At 42.2% G+C, this 18,023-nt stretch overlaps 1 protein-coding gene across 3 annotated transcripts in view; it reads left to right on the top strand.

Moving 5' to 3' along the window:
• The window catches only part of Ocrl (Oculocerebrorenal syndrome of Lowe), a 117,171-nt gene that overhangs the window by 38,379 nt on the left and 60,769 nt on the right, over nucleotides 1-18,023 (top strand). For 2 of the 3 annotated variants that reach the window (XM_045754461.2, XM_045754462.2), the window contains exon 4: nucleotides 13,632-13,768. In XM_045754461.2, coding sequence (XP_045610417.1) covers nucleotides 13,632-13,768 — 137 coding nt within the window. The remainder of the gene's footprint in view (nucleotides 1-13,631; nucleotides 13,769-18,023) is intronic. The other variant, XM_045754463.2, reaches the window with a different exon arrangement.

Genomic DNA, 18,023 nt, shown 5'->3' on the forward strand with positions numbered 1-18,023 from the left:
CCTGGCTCTCTTGGAGAATTACCAGGGAGGGTAGTCCTGTTGGCTCCATAGTAGCAGGCCTAGCCCTGGTTTCAGGCTCTGCTTGCTCGGTGTCCGAACCCAAGGGACTTCACGTGGCTCTGCCCCTTTCAGCAGATAGGTCCAATCCAGTATGTGGCTGGTTCGATCTTCTGCTCCCCTCTTTACGTCTGGTCTTTTTGACGGAGGTTTATCACCACTTGTATGGTGATCAGGTGGCTTCGTTGATGGTGTCCCACCTGCGAGTTTCGTTTCAGTGGCAGTATGACATTTCCTGGTGGTCCTTTCGGCACTTTTTGTCTCTTCGTAGGTTGTCTTCGATTTCTGATCGGGTTGTTTTGTCCTTTCTCTCTCGGTTATTTCAGGACCGTCTCTTATGCCGAATTCTGTCCTCGTATCGTGCGGCGCTGGCGGAACCGCTTTTGTTTGCATTCGGGGAGGATGTCACTTCTGCTCCCATTCCACAAGCTTTCTCGGGCGTTGTTTCACCTCTGGCCTGCTCATGCACCACCCGAGTCATCCTGGTCTTTAGACCGGTTGCTCTCTTTTCTCTCTTCTCCTCGGTTTGTAGTGGTCCTTTCAGTTTAGGACTACTTTTCTAAGGCTCTTTTCTTGTTGGCATTGTCCTCTGGGGTTGGGTCGGGGAGGTTAATGTTGTCCTCCAGCAAAGGGGGTTTCTGCTCTTTCGGTCCTGGTGGTCGGTTTGTTCGTTTGCAGCCGTCTCCTTCTTTTCTGGCGAAGAATGAGACTGCTGCTTTTTGGAGGGGTCCTTGTGTTGTTGAAGGTTGGTTCGGCCGGGGGGGGCATCATGTTTTGTGTCCGGTTGTGGCTCTTTGCCGTTACTTGCATGCCATGGCCTCCATGGCAGGAGACGCGCTTTGGGTTGACCCGTTTTTCCTTCTTCCCTGTTCCAGGGTGTGGGTCTCCCAGGTCATCTGCAGGATTATTTGGTTCAGCCAGCCTGCTGTCTATCACTGTGCCCATGACTTTCATGAGTTCGTGGCTTGTCTGTTTTTGGTAATATGTCCTGGGCTGACATTCGGGAATGTCAGAAAGGAATGTTTTGGAGGTCGAAAAGGATCCTGGCTGCACAGTACAGTACCTTGTTTATGTTCCTGGCCCTTCTCAGGAGTGTTTAGCCTTGGATCGCAGGTTGCAGCCAGTTGTCTCAACTTCAAGTTAAGGAGCGAGTGGAGGCCACCTCTCGGGTAAGTCCCTCTTTTCCTTTATCTTTGGTTAGGTAGCTCCAGGAAGCCAAAGGGGCTCTCCACAGAAAACCAATGTTGAAGGTAATGAAACACCATTTTCTGGGTGAGGCGCCCGAGCATCCCTCTGGTTGACTTTTTTTTTTTTTTTTTTTGCCTTTTTTATATTCAGCTTCTGAGCTGGGGTTGGGTAGGCGGTATGGTAGATCTAGGACCCCCCTTTCCCCTCCCGGGGAGGGGGAGTTTCGCAGACAGCGGCGTGGCAGCTGTGGTGACGTCATGGTGTTTGCTTGTTTTTGATTGGGGAGTTCTGCTTGCTAGTTTGGCTTTTGGTTTGTAATTTTTAACCAGCTGTGGTTTGTTTTGGAATTCCTACTTTTCTGGGTGCCTGACCTGGTAGATAGCAGACATAGGCTGCTTCTAGTTATGTGGGGGTGTCTATAGGCCATTGCTCCTATTCCAGGCTGGTTTGGCTCCATTGGAGCTACGTGAGAAGGTGGTGGAGGCCAAGACCGTCAGTAGTTTCAAAGCATTATATGACAAAGAGAGCTGGGAAGACGGGACACCACGAGCATAGCTCTCATCCTGTAACTACACTTAGGTAATTACACTTAGGTAATTACTTTAATTTCTAAAGAGATTTTGAGTATTAGACACCTCTACTATTATAATGAAAACCTCTGTCACTGAAAACAAACAGCTAATAAAATGAGAATATTTATGAACCTATCTGTGAAACTGATACTATCATTGATTTATATCAATGAAAATTTCAATGAAAATTTAATTGAAACTATCTAATGGAGCCGAACCAGCCAGGGTTCCGACGCTGGTCCCCGGTAGGCCTAGGACCTAAAACTCTATCAATTAACTGTTGCCTTGGTTTAATATATACTCATCTGCCCGGTATTGCTTTGGGGGGCCTCTGGGTCTTGCCCAGAAAATGGCGTTTCATTACATTCAAGGCTCTAAGCCTCTTGCTAGCCCACTAAGTGTTACTCATATCTTGATTCTGTCTTATGTTGTGTTTGGATGTACTCATTTGCCTTTGGTTGTTTCTCTGCTGAGTGGTGCCTTTGGTTGTTTCTCTGCTGAGTGGTGCCTTTGATTGTTTCTCTGCTGAGTGGATTCAATACCCCAGTTCAATACCACAGTTTAAGTCTCGGTAAATACAATTTCCGTACATAGTCTTTGCCAGATAGTTGTGGTCTTGAGCATTCTTTTCAGTCCCAGTTAATTTAATTCTGTGCTCCTGTGGGTTATATGTGGGTACTATTCAAATTTAGATTGGTTTTGTTCTAGTCCTGTTTGTGGGTGTCTTGTCCTTTATCTTTATTCAGACCTCTCCTGGCTGTTGGCACCTGGCTGTGTTTATCTAGACATCTTGGCTCTGTACGTCTTATCTAAATTTAAGGTTTTGCCATCATTTACTTCCACGACATGAATTCTTTCTCCCAGTGTTTTCTGTGATGCATTCTAACTCCATTGTGTAACAGTGATAATTGTTCCCTATTTATGTTGACTCATCCATTCAAATATTTGGGTTCAAGTGTAGATGATAAAATCACTTCTGAGCAAACAACTCAGTTGTTCCAGTGCACTTCCTTTTATGCTGACTTGCCCTGTGCTTTGGGAGTTAAAATTTGGGATGAAAGTGAGGTTGGATTCCCAAGCACCTTTCTTTACTTTCTTGGTGGTGATATCTGGTGACAGGTTGGGGCAATGGTCAGGTAGGTATGTAACTAATAGTTCAACTGAAAAATTTGTGGATGATGAGGAAAATACAGTATTGCTTGGAGTAGGTATTTTGAGTGTACAAGAATGAATCGTCTCAGAGTTATTCAAGGATAGATTGAACATTTTCCAGTGTCCCCATTAATGACATGGTGATGGTAACTTAAAAAGACTCACTGATGTATCAGGGATGAAGTTGCTTTACCAGTGCTGATTCAATATTCTGTAGTGTCCATGGACAAGCTGGATTTTGCTTAAGGGAGCAATTGAATATATTGTTCAGAAACGAGCTTTTCATTTATACTCAAAGCCTTACTTTTAATTTTTTGTTTTTAAACAGCAACTCATTGGGCATCAACACTGAATATAAAAAAATTATCTTGATTTGTTATCGAATAAATGTGCATTTTGCTTCTGTACATTCTTGATGTTATTCTCTGAGTTTTTAAATGTCATACTCCATACTGATATTTTTGTTGTACTCTGTGCATGGCATTATAACATGGTACAGTGTATTTTTTTTTTTTTGTGAAAAGCACTCCTCCCGAATATGTCCTCAGTCACTTCCCTGAAGTGTGTAGCAAGTTTGTCCTGACTTAAAATGATCATGTTGCAGGTACAGGTAAGATTGTTGCCAGAGGTTGATGAGTTGATGAGTAACATGACATGAGAAGAGGAGACATCACACTCTGATCTCCATTCAAGGAAGTTTTGGTGTACTTTAATATTATAACCCATTGTCTCCCTGCATAACTAGCTCTGATATGTTGTACTATATTCAAGTGGCTTGCGGTTCTTCTTAGACTCTCTAAGGGTTGACTTAAGGGAAAGGATTGATTAGATAATGAAGCAGAAAGAGAACAATATTTGATTGGTGCAAATAAAAGCCATTTGAGCTGAAATACTGCTCAGTATTTCAGAATTGGAGTTTGATATACTGTACATTAACATATCAGAGCCCCCACACTGTTGATTTTCCCACAATTTTTTTTTTAAGTAATGTGTTAACCTGTTTTGACATTAATCATAATTTAGATTATTCTACATGTTTTAGGTGTAGAATAACTTAGTTTTTTAAAGAATAATTTAAAGAATTTTAAAGAATAACTTTAAGAGTTTTACTTGTTGCCATCATGGGGGAATGATTATATATAAGTATACTTATAATTATACAACACCAAATATAAATTGCATGACAGGAATACCTGTATTAATCGTTGGCATTTTTGTGTAAATTAGTATTAATGTGTTTCTAACCTTGAGTTTATGGAATCAAGAGTGTTGTTTTCTCCTATCGTTTTTATATAGATGGGAACAGCTTTTGGTTGGTAGATTACTGTAGGCCTTTTGTTTGTGTCTTATCTGTCCCCGCCCTGATTTGGTCTGATTAAAAAGATATCCTAATTGTTGTAGGTTGTTGTCTAGGCTGTCTATGGATGCTCCAATGTGTAGTTTCTATACTGCAGTTAAGTGTAAAAATTACTCTTCTTGTAGAATTTTAAGCGTTATGTTGAACTGATGTTTTAAATCTGAAGCCGTTTTACTACTGAGGGAAAATACTATAGATAAAAAAAGGGAAAGGAGGAGTAAGAAATTAATTAAAACAGTAAAATGTGAATGATTTATATGTGAAATGAAGTTAAATGTAAAGACTTTTGTTAAATATGCACTTCAGCCAATTATGTAAAAAAAATTGAAGTTCAACATACAAATTGAACATAAAGAATTAAAGGAAAAATTAATTAATTTGTGTCTTTTGTGCTAGTGTGTACAGAACATATATAAAATATATGGATATGTTGTAGACACGAATATGGCCGTGAGATGATCTGTTATTCTGATACTTATACAACCAATTAATGGTACAATGAGAAAACGCTTTTTTTCTGTGGGGAGCCCATTTGGCTCCCTGGAGCTATAGAACTGATATATACTATATTAGTCTGGGGCTTCAGTCAATGGAGTTCTGCCTACCAGAGGACCATGAGCCAGAACCTGCCTACCCCCACCCTCAGAGAGGCACAGGGAGCAATAGCCTAAGGAGACCCTCTAAGGTATTTGGTGGTATTCCCTGTCTGCCATCGATTGGGGTTAGGCACCCAGAAAGGTAGGCATCTCAAAACAAACCCCCACATGGTAAGAAATTGCAAAAAATCCAAGACCGAACAGAGAAGCAGAATTTCACTAAAGAAACAAGGAAAATAAGCAAACAAGCAAACATTAACCACATCCATGGAGGGGGAGGGGGAAGTCCCGGACCCCCATGCCGGCTGCCCAACTCTTCAGTTCGGAGACTGAACATAAAAACGAAACCACCAACAGGAGGGAAGGAGTGAGGGTGCCAGGGAGCCTCTAGGGCTCGCCCAGAAAATGGTGTATATATCACGTATATATCACGGCCATATACGTGAAAATGGCGTTTCATTACATACAACGCTGGTTTTTTGTGGGGAGTCCCTTTGGCTCCCTGGAGCTACATAACCAAAGATAAGTAAAAGAGGGACTTACCCGGAAGGTGGCCACACCATGTGATTCATCCGGGGTCCAGGGACTGGCTAGGTTTCGTCGTGAGCGGCATACTTACCGCTTTCATTGCCTTCCGTTTGACTTGAATCTGGCACCTCGCATTTTCATGCATCCTACCCGGGTCGTGGTGGCCCGTCTGCTTCTGCTAGGGGTTCGGGTTCTGGCCTTCCATGACGACTGGCTGGTGTGGGCTCCCAGCCGGTCTGCTTGTCTGCACGGCAGGGGTTTGATTCTATCCCAGCTTGGGTTCGGAACTCAACAAACCGGGTTCCATGAACCCAAACTCGTCTCGGGGTTCCTGGGGTGAATTGGAGGAATTCCCACCCGATTCCGTCCCAGGTTCAGACCTGGCTGGGTCTCGTGTGGGACTCTCGGACCACTTCTGTGTGTCTCTCCCTCCTGCAGCATTGCTAAGGTTGCGGTCCCACCTTCAGCCGTTTCTGGAGGGGTCCTGGGTCACTCGTCAGTTGCTCAAGCAGTTGTGCAGGAGTCTGAACTTTACCTTACTGGTTTTACCTGCCGGCTTGGGTATAGCTTTGGCACCTGTTCTGGTTCCTTAGGGCCATCCCTTTTGCCTCTCTCACGACTGATGGGTTTACCCTCCAGGAGTATTGCATCGGTTGCTGCATTATCGGCTTCCTCTTTAGGTTTTTCGGGGTTCAGTGCCTTGGCGCCTCGGGAAGGTGCCAAGGAGCTGCGGAGCTGTCGCGGTGGACGCTCTTCGGCAGGACTGGTCGAGGTGAGGTTACCTGTACCTCTTCACCCTGGTCCAGCTGTTGCTTTGGGTTCTGGCTCGGTTGGAGTCTTATCGTGTCAGAGTTGTCCTTGTAGCCCCGTGGTGGCCATCCCAGCCTTGGTTTCAGGCCTAATTGCTTGGTGTCCAAGTCTGGAGCGTTTTCCGCTACTCTGCCTTTTCCAGCAGATTGGGCCAGTTTGGTATGTGGCTGGTTCGTTCTTCTACTCCGCTCTCCGCGTCTGGTCCTTTTGACATGGGCGTATTATCACTTGTATGGTGATCAGGTGGCCTCGTTGATGGTGTCCCTACTGTGGTCCTAGTCTCAGAGACAGTATGAAGTGTCTTGATGGTCTTTTCGCCATTTCCTCCACTCTTCGTAGGTTGACTTCTATTTCTGTTCGGGTTGCCTAGTTCTTTCTTTCTTGTCTCTTTCAGGACAGTCATCTTATGCCGAATACTGTTGCTTCATGTTGTACTCGCCTATTTGTACTCACCTATTTGTGTTTGCAGGGGTTGAGCTCTGGCTCTTTGGTCCCACCTCTGAGCCATCAATCAACTGATGTATAGATTCTTGAGCGTACTGGGCTCTTTCATATCTACATTTGAAAATGTGTATGGAGTCAGCCTCCACCACATTACTGCCTAATGCATTCCACCTGTTAACTACTCTGACACTAAAAAAGTTCTTTCATAAGTCCCTGTGGCTCATTTGGGTACTCAGTTTCCACCTGTGTCCCCTTGTTCATGTACCACCTGTGTTAAACAGTTTATCCTTATCTACCCTGTCAATGCCTTTGAGAATTTTGTAGGTAGTGATCATGTCTCCAATTACTCTTCTGTCTTCCAGTGTCGTGAGGTGCATTTCACGCATCCTTTCCTCGTAACTCATGCCTCTTAGTTCTGGAACTAGCCTAGTGGCATACCTCTGAACTTTTTCCAGCTTTGTCTTGTGCTTGACAAGGTACGGGCTCCATGTTGGGGCTGCGTACTCTAGGATTGTGCAGCACTGGTGGAAAATTCTTGCATTCGGGGTGGATGTCACTTCCGCCCTGTTCTGTAAGCTTTCTTGTGCTTTGTTTCACCTCCGGCTTGCCCAGGCACCGCCTGAGCCATCCTGGTCCTTGGACAGGGTCCTTTCTTTTCTCTCTCCTTCTCGGTTTGTGGTGGCCCCTTCGGTTCGAGAGTCCTTCCAGAAGGCACTGTTTCTGTTGGCATTGGCCTCCGTTGGTTGAGTCAATGAGCTTCATGCTCTCCGGTGGGGTAGAGGTTTCTGATCTTTTATTCCTGGTGGATGTTTTGTTCAGTTGCAGCCATCTACTTGTTTTCTGGCGAAGAACGAGACTGCAGGCTTCCGGAGGGGTCCTTAAGTTATTGATGCTTGGTTGATACGGCCGGGGGTGTATCATGTGTCATGCCTGGTTGCAGCTCTGTGCCATTATCTGCATGCCTCAGCATCTGATGTGGCCCTGGATGCGCTTTGGGTTTATCCGATGTCCCTCATTCCCTGTTCCAGGGCTCGTGTCTCTCAGGTTATCCGCAGGGTTATTAAGTCTAGCCAGCCTGCGGTCTACCCTCATTCCCATGACGTTCGTAAGTATGCTGCTTTGACTTCCGTGTTTGGCAACATGTTCTGGGCTAATATTGGGCACGGGGGTTTTGGAGGTTGAACAGGGTCTTTGCCACCCGTTACTTGGTAAATGTTCCTGGTCCCTGTCGTTCGTGTGTGGCTTTGAGTCGCAGGTTGCAGCCAGTTGTCTCGTCTTAAGTTGATCCAAGTGGTGTGGCTGCTTCCTGGGTAAGTCCCTCTTTTACTTACCTTTGATTATGGGGCCCCCCACAGAAAACCAGATATTGAATGTAATGAAATGGCATTTTCTGGGTGAGCCCTCGGAGGCTCCCTGGCACCCTCCTTCCCTCTGGTCGGCGGTTTCGTTTTTGTTCCTCAGCCTTCAAACTGAGGAATTGGGCAGCCGGCGAGGGGGTCCAAGGCTCCCCCTCCTGGAGGGGATGTGTTTAATGTTTGCTTGTTTGCTTATTTTCCTTGTTTCTTTTGGGGCATTCTATTTCTCTGTTTGGTCTTGGGTTTTTTGAAGTTTCCTACAATGTGGGGGTTGTTTTGAGATGCCTACCTCTCTGAGTGCATAACCCTGGTCGATGGCAGACAGGCAATATCCTCAAATACAAGAAGGGTTTCCTTAGGCCATTGCTCCCTGCACCTCTCTGAGGGGGCCAGGTTCTGGCTCATGGTCCCCAGTAGGCAGAACTCCATTGACTGAAGCCCCAGACTAATAAAGCGCATATCAGTCCTATAGCTCCAGGGAGCCAACGGGGCTCACCCAGAAAATGGCGTTTCATTACATTCAATGCTGGTTTTTTTATTCTGCACAAAAAAATACTCCTCAATTTCAAGGTCAAAAGGCTAAATTTGTATTTTCTGGAAATTATTTATTCCCAAATAATTTTAGCTTTACAGATTTACAGTGCGGAAAGCATGTTGATTTCAGTATTTGTAGGTACAGTATTATATCAAACCACGTTCATGCTTTGATCTTTACAATCTACCACTTCCAAATACTATATTGATGTTAATATTACTGACATTATACTACAAAACTCTTTACAAATCTTTGAGAATAGTATATTGATTTGAATTTCTCATTGAGCAACTTGTCATAGAATATCCCAGACCTGTTTTGTCATAAAATAGGGCTCAGCTGTCAGTACGGTCATATTGTGGTTGTATGTGAACTTGAGTGTACATTTTGCATTATGGTCTGTTGAAACTGTGTCGGGAAAAGTTTATACAACTTTAGTGGAAATAAATTTGTAGGGCCTGTCCAGCCATGTGTGCATTTTATTTTGCCACATGATGACATATTCAGCTTGTTAGTCACATAACATAACAGGGATTGAACCTGGGATCCTTGATTGTTAGCTGAGAATGAAGCCAACTGTGTTATGAAACCCTAATGTTATAAACATTCGTAATACAGCTGAAAATTCATGTGAATGGGAAAAGGGAGCTCTAATGCTGGATCTACCTCATTATTAGACAGAAATTAAGATAAAATACATAATTGCAATGTCTTTGACTATGTGATATCTAATTTTCTAGGATGTAATGAAAGTCGGGCAAAAATTAGGTACAAAATTTTAATAAAATAATAATAATATTTGTTATAAGGTAAGTAAATAATGTTTACCATGTGCAGTTTTAAAGTTTATTAATGTGAATTTGATAAATGGGATATTTAACCACTGCACTGCGCAACGCGCCTCAGGGATCTTATAGGTACAGTATAGCGTATCATTAAAAACTCCCGCGGCTACATGGGGTTCACATCAGCTTCCTCAGGGCTCTCCTAAACAGACGCCATTTTTTTTAATTATCGTGGGCAACATTCCCGGGTGTGAGAGCCTCAGTACTGAGTGAGCCACCGAGGCTGGCGCACGCAGCATGAGCTAACAGCATTGCTGTTCAGCCTTTGACCACAGCATCGCCTAAAATGTTCCAAATTTATATGTATCTGGTACAGAGCACCACTTGGTTTCCGAACTTTAGTTATCCGAAACTTCCAGTTTCCCGATTGGGGTTGGAGAGTCATGCTACCCGAACAAAGTTCGGGTAGGAAGGGGTCCGCCAAGCGTCACGCTGGCTTGTTGTGGTGGGTGGGAGATGGTCCAGTTTGTATTATTTAACCCTGATAGTATTACAAAAGAGCCTGACTGTGATAAAGGCTGTGTACAATGTTCAGATATCAGTGAATAAATGCTGTTCAAGATGTTCACACTGCTAGCCACAGCACACTGCCATTATTTCATCTCTCTAAAATTCTTAAAACGATTTCTCGTGTTCCTTTTCAAAATAAACACGTGGAAAATTATTCATTTACATGATTTAGTGACCAAGATTCTGATAATAGCAGAATTGTGATGAAAATTTGGGATGTGAATTAGCAGTGGGAGGAGTACTGTTGGTGAGGGAGAGAGGGAGAGGTGACATCAGCTGCTGGCTGGTGTAATTACCTAAGTGTAGTTACAGGATGAGAGCTACGCTCGTGGTGTCCCGTCTACCCAGCACTCTTAGTCACATAACGCTTTGAAACTACTGACGGTTTTGGCCTCCACCACCACAAAAGGAAGCCTAGGGTGAGAATTCGAACTGGTGACCGCGTGAACACCGGGTCCAACCTCCCTGTCTGGCCACGACGCTTCTTATGATTATTAGGTGATAGAAAACGCGCCCAATAATTTCTGTCTCGCCTGCGATTCGAACTTGGAATTCTCGATTGTGAGTCGAGAACGTATCTCATTGTCTTGCAGATTATAAAGGAGCAAGATTGAAGATTTGGGCTGGACCTGTGGACTGTGAGGTCGCGGAGGATGCTCCCACACCTGGACTACTGTGGCTCCTAAGAATGTGTGTGTACCAATGACCTAGCCTAACCTATCTAGGGCCCAGAAAATCTGTGGGCCCTCGGATTTCCACCCTTCCCCCACATCCAGCCAGGCCAGGCCAGGTCAGGTCAGGTCAGGTCAGGTCTTAGCTACCTGAGCTACTTAGCTATGTGTGTGGCAACATGTTATTGTCTGGAATCACCATATCTGCTTAATGGTTCCTTATGGTGAACACAAATGCAGATACTTATATATAATGTGTGTATATAGTGTAATAACAGCAAAAGGCTTATGTTGGGAAGAGCCATTTAGGTGAGGGAGTGAGTGAAGCTGTCGCCTGCTGTATGCCTTGTCATGCAGTGGCCACTATGCTGTTTGGATACCATACTAGCATAGTTGTACAATTATGGTGAATAAAACATGTAGATAGTTATATATAATGTGTGTATATATTGTAATAACACCACAAACAGTATTGTGGGATGAGTAATGTTGGTGAGTTAGGGGTTGAAGGAGTGAGGGAGGGCTGGCTGGGTATGGCAGCCCAATCTTGTTTCTTGGGCTCACTATACCAACTTAGCTGTTTGTTATGGTGAACACATATGTAGATAGGTATATACAATGTGTGTATGTAGTGTAATAACAGCAAAAACACTGTTTGATTGATTGTAGAATATAATATACATGTCACATATATGAGCCCCATAATTTTGAGCATAGCGATGTTCCACACATTGAACCATATAAATTCCACGAATTGCACACTTTTGAATAATATTAGAGCATAAAACCAGAGAAGAAATGAATGAGAAACATAAAAATACTAGTGAAATATTATATTCACGGCAACTGCCGCCCCACGGGGTGGCGGGGTTGAGTAACCCTGAGCATTCCATCACTCAGTGCCCATAATATGCTCAACTTCCCAGCGCCATCGCGGCTAAAGTATGTCACATGCAATTTTTATTTTTAGTTTCCTGTGATCAGAGACTGCATTTTAACACTTTGGCGTACCCCGCGCGCCCCCCCTCAACTGTGCGATATGGGACCCAGGGTGTCACGGGAGCGCGCGTAAATTCTGAAAAGTGTATACTCTCTTCAACTTTGTCACCTTAATTCTCGTCCTACGAGATTAAATTTTGTATCATTGTGTTCGCAATAGAATTCTCTACAGCACTAAATGCATATAAACTCCAAAAGCCCGGCTAATTACCCGCAGCAAACAGAGAAAGTGCGAACGAGTTACCCAGGAGCGCGCAAACGCGATAAAATGTTTTCACTATTTTCACTCTGGTCACCTCAATTTTCGTCCTAGGTCTTTCATTTTGGTCTCAATGGGTTCACAATTGAATTCTCTAGAGGAACATTAGCATATAAAATAAAAAACCTGGTCATGCTCCAACCGCCGACGAGTTGAAGACGGGCCACGCATTAGCTGCAAGTGAGCACTCAGACGCCTTCCAGCTACACTGCCATTTCCCGCCCTTTTCAAGCCTTTCTTTCGCAATTTTCTTCCTGGAAGGGCCTTGTTCATGATCACTATCCATCGTGGAGTAAGCGTAGATAGTTTCTAAAGCCGCAGTAAGAAATATAGCCACGGAAAATAGCCGAAATGTACACACGTTTGAGATGCGAGGAGAGGCAACATTGGTTACAACAGTGGAGCAAAAACAATGGGCCCACGGTGTGTGCCAAGCCGCCTGAGGGCCACGAGGCTCAACAAAGAAAATGGGAAGACATCGGCGCGCATTTTAAAACCAGTCCCAAAAAAATTGGATAAAAACCTGATTTTTGGCGATTATTTAAAGTGGATGACGCAATGCTGCGTCATATCCGGTATTACCGACAGTAAACGGATGACGCAATGCTGCGTCATGCCCGGGCGAAAGTGTTAACAATGTAAGAAGAGAAAATTATTGTTTGGAAAGAATTTATTTTTGGCACACCACGGGTGCCATATTTTAATGCAGAGCAGTGCAGTGGTTAACAAGTAGAAAAATATAATGCGTAATTATTAGTTATGAATAAAAATGTACATTATAAAGGGGATTTTAAATAAACAGTGAGAGTGACCAGCAAATGTAAGTAACCTTAATACCAATTGAAAGTAAAGTGGTCAGTAAAAATTAGCATTAATGTAGTAGAGTCTAATGACAAGATGATAAAGGAAATGTCCATCAACATGGAATGTCATGGCATTAACAAAGATAAAAGTGTAGTGGAAGCGCTTGTAAATAAGAAAAGTCACAGGGAGAGTATGTTAACTAAAACCAGCGTTGAGGTCCCTGCTAAGGGTGGAAGCCATCTTGGAAGAGGGTGTGGGTTGGGGGGGGGGGGGGTTCAGGGAAGGCTTACACTAACCCCTCCCCACTTTGGGGAAAAGCTAGTATAAACCTCCCAAAGTGGGAAATTGATTGGGAGGGAAGGAGTCTGCAGTATTAGGAAGGGTAGTGGGTATGAAACACTGATAAGACCTGAAGATAGGAAGAAGTGCTTTCAATGGGACATTCCAGTTCCTTAAGTAGTCCCACCTGATATGAGGCTCTTCACTTTCTTCTCCATCCCAGAAAATGTGTGATTTTCATCGCTATGCAAGTTTGTAGTCAGACAATATTTGGATGTTCCACAACGATTTTTTACAAATGTTGTACAATTTGTATTCATTATAGTGCAGAAGTGTGATAATTCTTTCAATAAGTCATCATATGAACACAATCAGACTTAAGTGATATCTTAAATATCATCCAAAATCAACATTTAACACATGGCACTCTTAAGTGTTAAATTCTACCTTATTTTATATAGATTAGCATGCAAATTGTCTTATTGTATTTTATTGATTTACTCAGAATTAGCTTATTTCATATGCTTGCTCAGTTATATGAAGAAAATGTTTTCAGTTGTTATGGGCACTTTGGCAGTAGAGTTTTGTGTTTAAATATTCAAGCAAATGTGTGAATTTTAATGTTTTAGCATTTTGATTTTAACATAGCAATAAATCTTTATTTTGAAATTACAGATACATCAAGTACAGATGTTGATACTGACGTCTTGGTGAATATCACATCGGGTAAAGTTCGGCTACTTTTTGAAATGCCATTCAGCCAACGAACCAATACATTTGTCTCAGAAGTTTTAAGGGCTGCTGAGGGTAAGTTCTTGTTACTGTATTTTCCAGTAGATAAGATTTTGTTGTACACTGCAACCTTGATTAGTGATTTTGACCAGTTTGTATCTCTGGATGTCCGGATAACTGATATCTGGATAACTGAATAAAATATGCAATGGAGTTTTATTTGTATGTAGGAAAGTACTGTAACAAAATGTTTCTTAGATGGTACAGTATAAATTTGTCAGACACCCCAGGCCATAAATCTGAAAATAAGAGAATTAGCAAAGTTTCGGTCTATCCTGGACTGTTATCCAGCTCTGTAATGGGATCCTCTTTAGCCATGTTATTGTGACATTATCTGCACAAGTGTCCTCTGCCACCGAGTCACTCCCAATCTTCACAAATAGTGCAGGTGGAGAACTGGATATTTTTGTCCAGATAATCCAAGAATTCAGAAAATGGAGATCCAGATAGTGGGATTCCTTTACAGTATACTGTATTTAAATTTAGATAACCTTGAAGAAAGGTTTTTATGAATACATTTCCTTATGGATATAACTGTATTCCTTATGGATATAACTATTATAATTAATTTTATAAGAAATATCTCAAACAAATTGTATTGCAAAGTCATTTGTTTGTATCATTGTAAAACTAAAGTATGTATCTATCACTGTTACTACTCACCTTTATTATATTCTAAATCATATATTTTCTAGGCCAAAGAACTCCATACACATGACTGATGCCAAAGTCTGACATTAGCATATCAGCCTAGTAAGCTCTGGGGAGCCTCCGGGTCTCGCCCAGAAAATAGCGTTTCATTACAGTCAACGCTGTTTTTTTTAACCAAATAATTTATAATACATTCAAAAATATGTAGAACCTTAAATATTTCTTTAAAGTCAGAAAGAAATGTCATTATGTTTTAAGCATCTGTTACATTGTTTGAAAATTTAAGAGAAATATTGAATAAAAGCTAACTATGACAACAGAATTTTAAGCCATCAAAGTATTTCTGTAGGGACCAAATGACACTAACACTCACACACCCAAGTCACATTAGCCCTAGTCCGGAATAGTTCTGGGGGACAAGAGCCAGAACCTGGCCCTGCCCTCCTCATAAAGTTGCAGGGATCTGAGGATACTTTATAATCACCAACACCAAGAAAACATCCAGAAAGTAAGCAAAGAAAAACAGACAACTGCAAGATTCATAGAGAAACAAGAAATGAAGTAGCAAATGACTTTGCAAATGATCCACTCAGTAGCCAGTTCAAACTTCTCTAGGTACAGCTGGCCATGCCAGGTGGTAGCACCTCAAGGGCTCCTAGATCTTAAATTAACACAACTCGGTCGTTTCACTGATGTCAACGTGTGTGTAATTACCTAAGTGTAATTACCTAAGTGTAATTACCTAAGTGTAGTTACAGGATGAGAGCTACGCTCGTGGTGTCCCGTCTTCCCAGCACTCTTTGTCATATAACGCTTTGAAACTACTGACGGTCTTGGCCTCCACCACCTTCTCACTTAACTTGTTCCAACCGTCTACCACTCTATTTGCGAAGGTGAATTTTCTTATATTTCTTTGGCATCTGTGTTTAGCTAGTTTAAATCTATGACCTCTTGTTCTTGAAATTCCAGGTCTCAGGAAGTCTTCCCTGTCGATTTTATCAATTCCTGTTACTATTTTGTATGTAGTGATCATATCACCTCTTTTTCTTCTGTCTTCTAGTTTTGGCATATTTAATGCTTCTAACCTCTCCTCGTAGCTCTTGCCCTTCAGTTCTGGGAGCCACTTAGTAGCATGTCTTTGCACCTTTTCCAGTTTGTTGATGTGCTTCTTAAGATATGGGCACCACACAACAGCTGCATATTCTAGCTTTGGCCTAACAAAAGTCATGAACAATTTCTTTAGTATATCGCCATCCATGTATTTAAATGCAATTCTGAAGTTAGAAAGCATAGCATAGGCTCCTTGCACAATATTCTTTATGTGGTCCTCAGGTGATAGTTTTCTATCTAGAACCACTCCTAGATCTCTTTCTTTATCAGAATTCTTTAAAGATTTCTCACATAATATATAGGTTGTGTGGGGTCTATGTTCTCCTATTCCACATTCCATAACATGACATTTATTAACATTAAATTCCATTTGCCAAGTGGTGCTCCATATACTTATTTTGTCCAGGTCTTCTTGAAGGTCATGACAGTCATCTAAATTCCTTATCCTTCCTATTATCTTAGCATCATCAGCAAACATGTTCATATAATTCTGTATACCAACTGGTAGATCATTTATGTACACAATAAACATCACTGGTGCAAGAACTGAACCCTGTGGTACTCCACTTGTGACATTTCTCCATTCCGATACATTGCCTCTGATTACTGCCCTCATTTTTCTATCAGTCAGAAAATTTTTCATCCATGATAGAAGCTTACCTGTCACCCCTCCAATATTTTCCAGTTTCCAGAACAACCTCTTATGTGGAACTCTGTCGAAAGCCTTTTTTAGGTCCAGATAGATGCAGTCAACCCAACCATCTCTTTCCTGTAATATCTCTGTGGCTCGATCATAGAAACCGAGTAAATTCGATACACAGGATCTTCCAGATCGAAAACCATACTGTCTGTCTGATATTATATCATTTCTCTCTAGGTGTTCTACCCATTTAGTTTTGATTAGTTTTTCCAATACTTTCACTATTACACTTGTCAATGATACAGGTCTATAATTGAGGGGGTCTTCCCTGCTGCCACTTTTGTAGATTGGAACTATGTTAGCCTGTTTCCACCCGTCTGCTATGATTCCTGTACACAGGGATGCCTGAAAGATCAGGTGAAGTGGAATGCTGAGCTCAGATGCACATTCTCTCAGAACCCATGGTGAAACGCCATCTGGGCCAGCTGCTTTGTTCTTACCGAGCTCCTTGAGCATTTTTTCCACTTCGTCTCTAGACACCTCTATGTGTTCTATGTTGTTCTCTGGAATTCTTATTGTATCTGGTTCCCTAAAGATTTCATTTTGTACAAACACACTTTGGAACTTTTCGTTTAGTGTTTCACACATTTCCTTTTCATCTTCCGTGAATCTATTTCCCATTTTCAACCTCTGAATATTATCCTTTACCTGCAATTTGTTGTTTATGAATTTATAGAATAGACCTGGTTCTGTTTTACATTTGTCCGCAATCCCTTTTTCAAAATTTCTTTCTGCCTCTCTCCTAACTGCCGTGTAGTTGTTTCTCGCATCTTTGTATCGCTGGTATGTTTGGGGGTTCGGCCTCTTCCTGTATTGATTCCATTTTTGTGTCTTTCGGTCTCTAGCCCTCTCGCAATTTCTATTGAACCAATCCTGTTTCCTAGTTCTGCATCTCTGTTTTGGTATAAATTTTTTTGTGCCTTTGTCATATATTTCACAAAACTTGCCATACATCTCATTCACTTCCTTGCCTAGCATCAAGTCTGTCCAATTATACTCACTAAAAAAATTTCTAAGGTCACCATAATGTCCTCTCCTGAAGTCTGGTTTTTCAACTGCTTCAACCTCCTTATTTTCTTCCAGCTTATAACGCATTGCATACTTTATTCCCAAAAAGACATGGTCACTTTTACCCAAGGGAGGAAGGTACTGAATGTCAAATATCTCTTCCTCCTTCCTGGTAAATATCAAATCTAGCATGGAGGGAACGTCCCCTTCCCTCATCCTCGTAGCTTGTTTAACATGTTGATACAAGAATGTTTCCAGGATGAGGTCTACAAATTTACAGGTCCAAAAATCTTCTGTTTTAGCTTCATATGCTTCCCAGTCTATGGATTTCAAGTTGAAGTCACCGACTATCAGCAGTCGTGATCTATTGTTATCCGCTCCCGCTATAATCTCTCTCATTATTGTTATAAGACCTTCACGTTTACTATCTAGCTCCTCCTTTGACCATGTGCTGCTTGGCGGTGGACTATATGCATTTATCATCATTAGTTTATCATCCTCATAGCAGATCTCTAGTGCTATTATGTCAACTTCTTGTGGATTGGCAGTCATTATTTCCTTCACCTTTAGGTGTTCTTTTACCAGCACAGCAACGCCACCGCGTTTCCTAATTTTTCTGTCCCGTCTCCAAATTGAGTAGCCCCTTGGGAATATGACCTCATTTAAAATTACACCTTCAAGTTTTGTCTCCGTGAGTGCAACAATGTCTGGTGTCTGCAGCTGTATTACATCACTTAACTCCAGTATCTTCGATCTCACTCCATCTATGTTGGTGTATGCAATCTTCAGGAACTTGTTCCC

This window comes from Procambarus clarkii, chromosome 37, assembly GCF_040958095.1.
Source record: "Procambarus clarkii isolate CNS0578487 chromosome 37, FALCON_Pclarkii_2.0, whole genome shotgun sequence".
Classification (NCBI taxonomy): Eukaryota; Metazoa; Arthropoda; class Malacostraca; order Decapoda; family Cambaridae; genus Procambarus; species Procambarus clarkii.